Source organism: Ciona intestinalis, chromosome 4 (genome assembly GCF_000224145.3).
Source record: "Ciona intestinalis chromosome 4, KH, whole genome shotgun sequence".
Classification (NCBI taxonomy): Eukaryota; Metazoa; Chordata; class Ascidiacea; order Phlebobranchia; family Cionidae; genus Ciona; species Ciona intestinalis.
In genome coordinates, this window is record NC_020169.2 from 4,596,643 (window position 1) to 4,608,726 (window position 12,084).

The window sequence follows — 12,084 nt, forward strand, 5'->3', positions numbered from 1 at the left end:
ATTTATAGCTGATTCATGAAATACAAGAATTACTTTTATGTGCGTGATTCATTTTTCAGGATATATTTTAAGCATTACATGTTATAATAATGTCTGGGTATATAACGTCTGTTTGTCTGGTGCTAATCTCTGGATTAAACACAGCAATAACCTTTAGTTTAAAATAAATTTATAAGTTTAACAGCCACAATTTTTAACTAATGCTTTTCCCAAACTTTTTATCTATTGCGTATTTTAGCGACTTATGTTGGCTGATCTTTGCTATCGTTTAGAAATAGGAGAGATAAATAAAAATTATGTTAATTTGGGGATATTCAAAGCATTACAATAATGTCTGACTATGTAACTCTTATAGTCACATTTCTGCATTGATACATGAAAAGTACAGTTTTAATTTAAATTGATCATTTAAAGGCAAAGTTCTGGTCGGGATCCTCGAGGAAGTGACTACAGGGGTAGCAGAAGTGACGAGGAAGTTTTCGACAAATCAGAGCTGCCCGTTATTGACCAACCCACCAATCACAGACAGAAAAAGGTTTAAATACATTTTAAATTTTTATATTTTCAAATTGTGCTTTCAAATGTTAGAATTATACAAAAGCTTAGTTAGAAACATAACTTTTAACAGATGTGGTTCATCTATTTTTACCTAAATGACTAATTAACAAACAGTGCTTATTATTCATGGTATTTACCAATTCCCAGATGATGTCAACCAGTAGTAGCCAAGGTGGAAGACAAGCAACACGTGCTTCTAAACATTCAACTGGATCTAATGGTGTCGAACATGCCGAACAACAAGAAAGTCCAGTGAGTAATAATTGCAAAATGAACTAACAAAAACTAAAACCTGAGTTATAGGTTGGGAAGGGTAGAAGGTTATTAGAGAAAGCTAAAAAAACTATATGTACATAGTTTTCTAAATTTAAGCAATCTATAATATAAATTCAGATGTGCAGAGTTGAATAAAAGTTTTGTGTTTTATTTTAGACACAGCAAGATTTCTATGATGCACAGTTTGTCCGCCAGTTATCAAATGGGAGCGGCCACAGTCTTGAAATGACTGGCCCTCTTGAAAATGAGGCATTTGCTCCAAGTTCTCCACACAAAATGTCCCGGGTTCCACCTAACAGATCCACCTCATTCCCAGCCCCACCACTTTACCGAACATACAGCGTCGATCAACCAAATACAATCGGCCACCCGCGACAAAACCGCCGACCAATCGCGCGCCAGCATTCACTCCAAGTGCAGCGGAACCCACAGCAGGCAATGTTTAACCAGCCACCAATCCAAATGGGTCAATTCCCACAGCAACAGACTATGCCACACCCTGCTAATGGTCAAGGGTGGATGGTACAAACACCAAACAGACAGAAGCCAAACGGGAAACCTTTCGATCAGCGTCAAATGACTCACAGTCTTGATAGAAGACAACTACAAAAGGGACAGAACCAATATATGAAAGAAGGACAAATGATGGGTGAGTAATGATAGAGTGCAGGTTTCTAAAATACAAACAGTAATTTCTTGGCCTACTAGTTAGCAAATAATATCTCAATAACATTTAAATCACTATACAAAAAGTTTGAAAACTACCCACTTTATAAGCACATGTTATTTCACACTGCCTAAATATAGAGACAAAATATAACTAAATCTTGTATAAGCTTTCAAATACTAATTATTTCTAAATATATTTCAACATTGCTGAATAGTCTGGCTCATATTAAAGAATGTAACATGTAGTTAGACCTAAACAATGTGCTTTCAGTTCCAACTACACCAACTGGATACTCCATGCCCCACCATCGAAAACGTTATGTAAGTGAACCAGGTAAAAGTGCAATTCCCCAATCTCACATGCAAATGTTGCAACCAACTCAATATCAGTCAATACAAGAGGAACAAGAGCCTTTTATTCCAAGCAATTCAGCAGCTGACAGTGAAAAAATGCGCAGGGAACATTTATCGCTTAATGTGCTGCCAGTATACGAGCAAGACCCGAACGCAGCTGCTCAAAATATTGTCAAAACTGCCCCAGCAATGATCCAGGACCAATTGGAGCCTTTGTTCACAATTCCTGGAGTGAGACAGTACCCTGGTAGATACCCAACTCACTCGAACCCAGGCACCCCTATGCGAGAAGCTCCCCCACAAATGTTTGAAGACATGAACGGGGATCAATATAAACGACATACAACTTTACCGAACAAACCAAAGCCCAAAATAATCCCAACGCAACAAATGCAGCAAATTTTGAACAGAGAAACTCCACAGCGACCACAGGTGTTAAATTTAAATCAAAACAATTCCCTTCAACCTGTGCTACAAAGCAAATCGAGTCCAGCAGTGACACCTAGTGATGGAAGGCCAGCTTTTCCAAACACACAAAGAAATCGACATAGCAGTGGAAAAACACAGGTACTGCAGAAAATGTTACGAATAATATGTCTACCTTTATCATGAATTCCAACATTTTTTTAAAATCTACACAGACGAAAATAACTGAGATTAAATTTAAAAAATGTTTAAAATAGCAAGAATTTTTTAGTTTTAAGACTCCCACATATATGGCAAGTATTAGGTTTTCCTTTGAGAAGAAAAAGATGTAGGCTACTAACTTGACTAATATGAATTAAACAATATAAAAATAAGAATCTAAGGTAATGGGGCAACTATCAAATATGACCCCTAGGTCATATATCGCCTTTTGCCCTCACTCAAGAAGGCAGAAATGTTATAGGCCTATAACCATGAAGCGTACTTATGACTCACTAAAGCCATTCATTTCCATCACAGCTGACTCCATCATCACCAGTCAAATCAATCGTCCCCATTAACTTTACCACAAACAATAACCAGAACAACGGGAATGGCCATGTTGGGTTAAAAGCAAGGAAACCGTCTGGTGAAAAACAGCACCAGTGATCCAATGCAATATTTTGTTTTTACATTATTTGTGATTATTGTAAATCCTGCTTGCTTTAACAAAGCGTATGTTTTTGCTTTTAACGAATGTCGTATCTTTTTGACATTAGCGTAATATTTTATTGTTACAATAATTCACCTAAAGTTCATTTACTTTTTACAGCCGCGCCATATATTTAGATATGTGTTTTTCATACATTCGTATACCAAAGCTAAATTTGATCCTGTTTTATTGCGTCACATTGTTAAGTTATAACACCTTTCATCTTGTTACAAAAGATATAAAAAGGAAAATTAATTTATAATAATATTGGAATTTCACAAGGGCATTATAATTCATCATTTTTTTTATAAACCTTACCTCTGGAAATAGAACTTTATTTACAAAAAAAGGCCAACTCCCTAAAATATATCCAACTGTTTATGCCTCTGTCTGTGCCTTATCCCAGTTTAAATCCCCTTATGCCTCTATTTGTAAACATTGTTTTTAGACTGTAAATTTGCTGTGTGTCCTATCGTGCCCCAAAATACCAGTCACAGTTGTTTATTGTTTGCACTTAACCGACTTTTGTTTCTTGCCGTTAACATTTGTCAAAAGTTTCCAATATTTCAACACTGCCAACTAAACATTGAAATGTTATTTCATGTTTTAAATAAAATTGAATATACTAAATATTGTAGGTGACTGTTTTTTAAAACTTTAGTTATATTTTACACTGCAAGACTGGTTTTAGGGATAATTATAGCAAGTTAGAAAACTCTTTTTATTGGTTAATAACTAAATCGTATAAATGTACTTAAAACTGGAACAAATACACAAATGTATTTAGGTTTAAAAGAATTTCAAAATCCAAGCATCAAATGCAATAGGATATGCCATATGTCCCTTATGTGACCACAAACATATTACAAACGGAATATTGTACAATTTAAAATATACAAAAGGAATGTTGTACAATTATATAAAACTTGCCCGTTAAAACGAACATATCACTTACATTTTGACGTCTGAGTTTCTCCTCTTCATGCCTTACTAAAAACGCTGTTGTTGTTACAGGGGATTCCCCTTCGTAGTTGTTTACTTTTCAATGCACTTTTCATCGTCGTTATATACAACACAAAGCAAAGCGTTCGCGTGACCGCTGTATTTGCTCACGGCTTAAATATGCAGTCCTCAGCTCAGGATGTATTTGCGCGAAATCGTAACTTTAAGTTTAGCAAAAGAAGTATTTAAGCAATGTTTATAGACGAAAAGACCCATACTGTGCATTGTAACTTTGTTATTTTTAACTCATTTTTGCAACTACACTAATGTGTTTAATTAATGTTAAATGTTTTAGAATTCTATTACCTGGTTTATTATGAAGCTTGTTGTTTTGTTTGCTTTGTTTTTTCTTGTTACTTTTTGCCACAGTAGTAATGCAGAAACATTCACTCAACCTACTAATGCAAGTCTGGTGTTTGGTCAAATTTTTGGAGATATTCATGACACCGAGGTAGTTTGTTTTGAGTTTGTAAATTCGGTTATAAAATTTCCTGTTTTGTTGATGCAAAACTGTTCTTCTATGTCTAATCTGTAGTTTTATAGAATTATTTTAGGCAATGAAACTATTTATATTGAGTTATTTACATATGCTATCACTTAACTAATTTCAAACAATATTCTTGATTTATATTTTCCAGTGTCGTGAATACCACAAAATTAAAGATTCTTCACTGTGGTGTGCATTCATAAAAACTACCCCCAACTGCCAGATGGATGAAGGTTTTGTCAATTACTTGAAAGGAGCGTTCTGTAGTTTTGTCCCAAGGTTGCTTCCACTTATATCTGTTCTTTATGTGAGTTCTATTTTTAACAGTTTCACTATCTTTACAGTTATAGGTGAAGATACATTGGATTTTAATTCAAGCAGTCTTGCGTTAGTTTTATCAAAAAACAAGCTTTAACAACAATCTTTAAATATTTAATGTTACACCTAGTCTCTTCCTTGTAAACGAGATAATAAAAAATAAATATTAATGTGTTTTTCCTATAGGGTTTATGGTTGATTTTCCTGTTCATTGGTCTTGGAACAACAGCAGAAGGATTGTAAGTTGTTTTATGACTCTTGTTTATGTTTCTACATAACTTGTTACATTGTTTTCTTTCAGTTTTTGTCCTTCCTTAGAATACATTGCCCACAACCTGAAACTCAGTCAAAACATTGCAATATCCTTTCCATTGACTGCTTACTAGAACTATACTTTGTAAACTAAAACCAATTTAATCAAATTTTGCTGTAAAACAGTTGACATTGGGATAATGGGTGCAAATAAACTGCACATTTGTAAAATAAGTTCTGCATTACTTTTTATAGATATGTATATAAAACAATACAGTGGTCTTTAGAAAGTATCATTGTACCTACATACCAGGTCCCAGGTGTGCCTTACTTTATTTATATACCAATTGTGCATATGTTGTTTACATCCTTAATATGCATCTCTTCACGGTTTAACCATTGTAGCATTTGGTAATGGCTCTCCAGACATCTTCAGTGCAATCGCCGCTTTTACAAATTCAAACCCTACAGCTGCAGGTGTAGCTGTGGGGGCTTTACTTGGTAAGTCGTATTTAAAACACCAAAACCTTGGGTGACAAGGTAGGGGTAGGCGTGGAAATTTCTTCATTTTATAATCAGTAAATATTACAACTAATAAGTTATGTTTGTATCATAGAAATATGTGTTTAACTACCCTTGCCTTATCTTTAAGATATAATATTATCATTTTGTTAAAATTTCTTCCATTAGGAGCTGCGACTTTTGTCACAACTGTAGTTGCTGGATTGGTTGCCACAACACAGACATTCACCCTCGCCCAGCGACCATTCATGCGTGACATGACATTCTTTATTGCTGCAGCATTCTGGGCATTTTATCTTCTTTATACAAACGAGATTAACATATACAGCTCAGTTGGTGAGTAGAGCAAATGTTAGAATAAATTATAATGTAAGTTTGAGTACCTAAAATATCAAAGGCTTTACTAATATTTTATATTGCATTAAAAAAAAACAATTATCTTTAAAAATCACTTGCCATATTTGTTTTTTGTAAGATAAAACTTTTCATGTGTTCTTTGTTCTTATGGCGTATTAGAACGTTGAACAATCCATCATTAAATGTCATCACAATTAATCATGACTCAGGATATAACTCAATTACTCATGAATGAAACATGCTACTATAATTATTATGGGGATTTATACTATGTATGATACACACATCCTGTATTTTAGAATGGGGTTCTTTTGTTAACTTAATTTATAATCAAGTTTTGTACTGGTACCAGGTTTTGTTCATTGTTTATTGTTGAAAACATTATGTTGGCCAATTAATTATGTTTCTTTAGTGTGTATTTGCACATCCTATCAAAAGACATTGCAAAGTTTTCGTGGCATGTTAATTTTTCAGGTTTCTTGGGACTATATGTTTTCTATGTGACAATTGTGATTGTTGGGCGATACATTCATCAAAGACAGCGAGAAAAGCTGAAGAAGTTGCTTGGTGATGTTGCTAAAATACCTGAGGATAGTGGAGAGGGAATAAATGGATCACCATCCACTTCTATGGATGAAAATACTCCTCTTCTTGTGGGAACTCCAAGGTAACATTTAATATTCCTTTCTCTTTGATTTTTAATAAATATGACATTTATTACTGTTACCAAGATATATAAAAAAAGCTACTGAAGCTATTGCAGTGGGGATAAACAGATATGACTTTAGTTAGTTTCTACACGAGTTAAAGCTGTTGCAGTGTATGAATAAAATATGTTAAAGAAAATGTCATTCTGTTACTTCACCTGCAAGCAATATGCAAAAAAGTCATTTTTCTGCATATAGATTGATTTTGTCCTTCTGTTTATTCTGCCATTCAGAGAAACCTTATCAGGGTTGAAAATGTATAAATAAAATTAATGTTTTATATACTAAATCAGTCGTCAAAATACTGTTTTACAATTGCAAAGTTCAATTTTAATGACATTTTTAATACCAGAAACAACAACATGAAAGAGGATGGAGGTGAATGGATTGATTCAAAACTAAGGTCCGGACATCATGATGAGAAACATCTTCATGCAAATGAAATATCAGTTGATTGTAAGTTTAATAATAAACTACACAAGCATAAAAGAACACTGTTAAATAATATAGAACATTTTAAAACTGGTGGATAAGTTTTAAAACTTTAAAGACTGAATTCTTTCTTAATGTTTTTTGTTTTTTTTCTCAAAGTTTACAGACCTGTATACTTATGTATTTTAATTGTTTTTGAGGTCTAGGGACCTGTATACAGTATACTGTAATACACACTTGGTTATGCTTAAAACTTGGTGTATTTTTATTGTTTTTGAGGCTTGTTTGCAGACTACACACCTATATACTGTGTTACACACTTCATTACACTTGACACTAATGTATTTTATTTTGCAAATATATTTTACTCCCAGCATGTTGTATTGAAGATGATGATCATCAATCAACTCTTCTTATCTTCCTCCATGGAATAAACCCGATCCCACGAGACGATTGGAACGAAGCAAAACATGTTTTCAAAATTCTTTTGCTGTGCCAGGTTTCATTTTATAAAGCAATTTTGCTATTTTAAGTTTTACCAGTATGCTGTTGTTTACTGCCATGGTTTTATTTATTTTACATACGAAAGCATTTTTGTAACTTATCTGTTTTTACTTTGATTCAAAATTTCTTATTTTGAATGCATTTGCTTTGCCAAAACTTTAAATGCATTTGCATTGTAAGTAAGTGCTTTTTAACTGTTCTGAGTAGCTACATTGGCCGTAAAAAGTGTGAGCAGATTTTATCTTACGCATTTTCCAATATTAACCATCTACATTAATCCCAGGCACCTTGGAACTTTGTTTGTAAAATCACAATCCCAATTATTCTGTTGAACCAACATAATAATGGATGGAATCGACCGCTAAATTCACTTAGTCTTCTAATTTCTCCAATATTCTGTGTATTTGCCACAAAAGGTAACTTCTAAGCCGTTATACAAAAGTTGTTTTTAATTAAGATCCAATTACTTGATGGATATTTAAAACTTTAATACAAAAAAGAAGATTTTTATATATATATATATTAAGTATTTTGTTAATAAAAGTTTTTTTACTTTTAATGCTCACATATCTAAAGACTTTGGGTATGAAAATCTTTTCCTTATTCTGTGTTTTGCATACACCCCTTTGGCATGACACAAATCCTAAACAAATTTAATTTTAGGTGGTTCAATATACATTGTCGGCAAATTTCCTCTGTGGTCATTCATGCTTGTCATTGGTGTTGTGATGTCAACAATATGCTGGTTGTTTACAGACAATAGAATGAAGCCAAGATTTCATTGGGTAATAACTTGTTTGTATGATCGATGTATAATGCTGTAGTAACATATGGTGGGCACTTGCATCAAACTGAAGGATGCTCAACACTGATACCAATTCTAATAGGCATAAATGTTTGTGCTTGGGCAAAACACAGACATTTCTCGAACCTAGTGGTTCCTTTTGGATTGTCTCTTGCCTCAATTAATTGGTATCTCTACTTACTACTATTTTTACAGATTTCCGCCTACATTGGTTTTATAGTAGCTGTGGTTTGGACTTACACGATCGCAAACGAAATAGTCAACCTTCTCCAAACATTTGGCGCTATCCTCAATGTAAGCAATGTAATCATGGGACTAACATTCCTAGCTTGGGGAAATTCTATTGGCGATGTGGTGGCTGATGTGGCACTTGCACGACAAGGATTTCCACGAATGAGTTTATCTGCTTGCTTTGGTGGACCTCTCTTCAGTATCCTTTTATTGTTTGCTCACAATTTAGCATCGTTTTAAAATAGTGTGGTTTTTAAACTGTAACACTTTCTAAAATTTAGCATTATTTTTAAATATGATCAGGTTTAGATTTAACACTCACACATAATCACTCATTCATTCAAATTTTACATTCATTCATTCACATATTCAAATTTTGTTCAGCAATATTAGACAATTATGTGATCAGATATACTTTTGGTTAGGTTGTTTTGATACAATAATAAGACACATTTTTCACAAAAATAATGCTTTGCTAAGGTAACTCTAAGTTTTGTTCATTCTACTTTTCCATAACATTTTCCATAACCATTTCCATCATAGATTTATTAATAGGAATAGGTCTCCCATGTACTATTACCATCATTAAGACAGGAAAGCCAGTTCAGGTATAATAACAACTATACTGTTTACATTAATACTCCATAATATTTACCAAGAATATGAATTGAGTGTACTATCTTTTATAAATTGAGTTTACTATCTAATAACCCAAAACTCCAGTATTTCACACTACAACAATACCCCTGCCCCTAGTTTTATTACAGCTGAAAAGTACATGTGAAATTAAATTTAGAAAATCTATGATTCTATTTAAATTTTGCCTCTTTTTGTCCAGGTTGCCTTCACCCACTTAGAAGCTGTGTTATGTGCTGGTTTACTAACAAGTCTCTGCCTTACCTTTATAGTCTTACCTTTACGGAAATTCCGTATGACACCAGCGTATGGTTGTATGTTGGTAGTAGTCTATATTCTATTTCTAACTGTTGCAATATTGGCTGGTTTAAATGTTATTTAGACCCTAAAATATACCAGAGTACTTAAGTTACTTTATTTAGGCCCTAATGCTAAATGTACCAGAGTACTGAACTAAGTATATACAGGAACAAATGGTCAGTGTTATATATTTGTTTGTTTTCTTTCCCATTATTGTTTATTTTTCTGAGCTATCTCGAAAATTCTATTTGATTCATCAAAATGATTATTGCTGTGTTTAACTGTGATACATCTTCTAATTTCTAATATTGTTATTATTAACTGCAGTTCGGTGCTATTTGTTGAAGTTATGTTGCCTTTTCATGTCTATCAGTTTATTTACCACACCTTGGGTTTGTGCAATCTTAAGCAACTGTGTATTGCCATTTACATCTTTATTATACTATTGCAAATTACACCTACTTTTTAAAAATTTGAATTCTTCTGCATTACAAATATATCTGTTTTAAAGATGTTTGTTAAGACAAAAGTATCATATTACTTTATTTAATTTACCTGTGCTTAAAATTAATCCAATATTTTTGCATGGATTCTACATTTCAACTCAGAGAAGCATAATTTTCACCTCAATCATATTACACCAAAGAATTTACTTAATTTTTTTGAATTTCCTATTTTCACCTTACTTACTAATGTAGTAACTTCGCTTCGTTCTGTTTATTTGTTCATTTGATTCTTGTTTAAATGGAAATAAATGTAAAATGTTCATTTTGCTAGTCAGGTATTATTCAATAGTGTTTTGTCTAAACTTACATCATAACCATCGTTTTATCCGTGACGAACATATTATGTATATATCAAACTATAAACACATGGTCTGTGACTCTATATTATAGATTACTGCATATGGGGGAGGATGGGACACCTTTTTTTTCTTTTTTTTCCAGATTTTTCTTTGAATGTTTATTTTTTACTGCCAAATGGGACGGAAAAAATAGAATGAAAAGGTGTCCCATCTTCCCCCACCCTACTATATGTATTATTAAAATGTGTTTTGTTCACACTTACATCATAACCATGGGTTTTGTCCGCCGCGAACATAGTATTTATATATTACAAGCGATAAATGCATGCGCTATGATCCTATATTATAATATTTCACGGGCGAATAAAACTGTAATTTAGAATAATCTAACACCACACAATATTACATATAAACAAATGTAAAACATCAAAATCTGAGATACAACATAATCACAATATTAAATTCCTAATTGTAACCCTTCCAGGCAAAACTGTTAACAACACCCATGACTTTAATTCGTCCTTTCGCAACCCTTTGAGCATCTGTAGCCTTTTCTGCAGCCCCATTTGTCAGTCGTGTCACCGTTGTTTCAATTGCTTTTTTGCTTGCTCTCTTGTGTTTGAAATCGTTTTCCCACCATGGCCTGTATGACATCACACAACGCTAAAGTTTAAAAACAAAAACAAACTAGGAAATGTACGGAAAATATAGAACCTTTCGTATATTTATACGCTGCAACTCGTCATCGTTATCCCTTATTTATTCTTACGTGGCGGGGTAACTCAAGTACTCGCTTGTTAAGTATACGCAATTTTGTTGGTAATTGTTTTCTATATATGGCCAAAGTGCAAAACTGTGTCCAACTATACCACTGAGTTTTTTTTTTTATCTTAACCCGTCAGAACATGAACACTGCTAATTTGGCACTGGTATGTTATTTAACACTGTAATTAACCGATTAAGACACGCATTTCGACTATGGTTTAAAATCGAACAAAATCTTATATGAATAACATTCTTTTCCTTTAACGTAACCCATCTTTATATAACCTACTTTCCAAAAACTGTCTTATTGTAAAAACTATATAAAGTAAGCTACGTTATAAATTATAAGCATACCGTTGCTTAGTAGGTCGGTGAACTGTCAATCTTTGTACAGATTGCTGCAACTCGAAATCTGTCATTCGTTGATAACCCAGCGGAAATCGACATTTTCTAATAGTTCCCCAATTTTCCAAAGGTGCCATGTCATAAAATCGTTCTGATGCCAAATAAATCTACACAGCTTGCCCTGTATCGCGTATCACTGTTTGTTATGCCTTTGTGTCGTTTTGTAAAGGCCCACAAGTGGTAAGTAACTAAGAATGTGGACACAATAGCTGAGTGTATTCCTTTTCATTTATAACAGAGGCACTCAAAGCGGTGAAAATACGAATGAAAGTAACTGTGCTCTTGTTAGCTAATATTTTCGACGTGCTCCCGCAGTATATGATTGACGAGCTACGGGAAACTTCTACTATTCTTCAGTTATCTATTTTTTAGTAAAAGGTCAATTACATTATCTGACCCAATAGGGCCTAAAGTCCTAAATTACAGGTTTCATGGCATACATCGCTAAAGGACATGGCTCATATAGAGCATAACTTTTATGCAGTATGGTGGGGTGAGATGGGACACATTTAGCACATGATATCAAAATATCCTGATCGTGTTTTAAACAATTAACAACGATTTATGGGAGTCGTGGGAATA

The 12,084-nt window shown here is 33.4% G+C and overlaps 2 protein-coding genes and 2 long non-coding RNA genes across 5 annotated transcripts in view; 2 read left to right on the top strand and 2 right to left on the bottom strand.

Moving 5' to 3' along the window:
- LOC100185867 (transcription factor mef2A) overlaps positions 1-3,604 on the top strand; it is a 5,362-nt gene extending 1,758 nt beyond the window's left edge. Inside the window, exons 5-9 of the mRNA XM_009860077.3 lie at positions 415-535; positions 706-810; positions 991-1,483; positions 1,775-2,424; positions 2,803-3,604. Of these exons, the coding sequence (XP_009858379.1) occupies positions 706-810; positions 991-1,483; positions 1,775-2,424; positions 2,803-2,931 (1,377 nt within the window). The 5' untranslated portion in view covers positions 415-535 and the 3' untranslated portion in view covers positions 2,932-3,604. The remainder of the gene's footprint in view (positions 1-414; positions 536-705; positions 811-990; positions 1,484-1,774; positions 2,425-2,802) is intronic.
- The window catches only part of LOC113474219, a 15,903-nt gene extending 11,603 nt beyond the window's left edge, over positions 1-4,300 (bottom strand). For both annotated transcript variants that reach the window (XR_003395875.1, XR_003395876.1), the window contains exon 1: positions 3,930-4,300. This is a non-coding gene — a long non-coding RNA (uncharacterized LOC113474219). The remainder of the gene's footprint in view (positions 1-3,929) is intronic.
- On the top strand, positions 4,276-10,301 carry LOC100175614 (mitochondrial sodium/calcium exchanger protein). The gene is made up of 14 exons (XM_002130123.4): positions 4,276-4,427; positions 4,615-4,770; positions 4,968-5,020; positions 5,083-5,140; positions 5,423-5,534; positions 5,724-5,891; positions 6,387-6,579; positions 6,972-7,075; positions 7,426-7,550; positions 7,839-7,971; positions 8,219-8,340; positions 8,556-8,790; positions 9,135-9,199; positions 9,430-10,301. The coding sequence occupies exons 1-14, from the start codon at positions 4,293-4,295 to the stop codon at positions 9,607-9,609; spliced, it is 1,839 nt and encodes a 612-aa protein (XP_002130159.1). The 5' UTR covers positions 4,276-4,292; the 3' UTR covers positions 9,610-10,301.
- Positions 10,302-10,935: 634 nt separating this feature from the next.
- Positions 10,936-11,883, bottom strand: LOC104265630. The gene is made up of 2 exons (XR_003395874.1): positions 11,452-11,883; positions 10,936-10,975 (listed from the first exon to the last, which is right to left on the bottom strand). It is a non-coding gene; the product is annotated as an uncharacterized LOC104265630 (long non-coding RNA).
- Between the last annotated feature and the right edge of the window lie 201 nt (positions 11,884-12,084).

Coding starts and splice junctions, on each gene's coding strand:
- LOC100175614 (XM_002130123.4), top strand. CDS start 4,293: ATGAAGCTTGTTGTTTTGTTTGCTTTGTTTTTTCTTGTTACTTTTTGC. Junction 4,428..4,614: donor GAGATATTCATGACACCGAG/GTAGTTTGTTTT, acceptor TATATTTTCCAG/TGTCGTGAATACCACAAAAT. Junction 5,021..5,082: donor GGAACAACAGCAGAAGGATT/GTAAGTTGTTTT, acceptor GTTTTCTTTCAG/TTTTTGTCCTTCCTTAGAAT.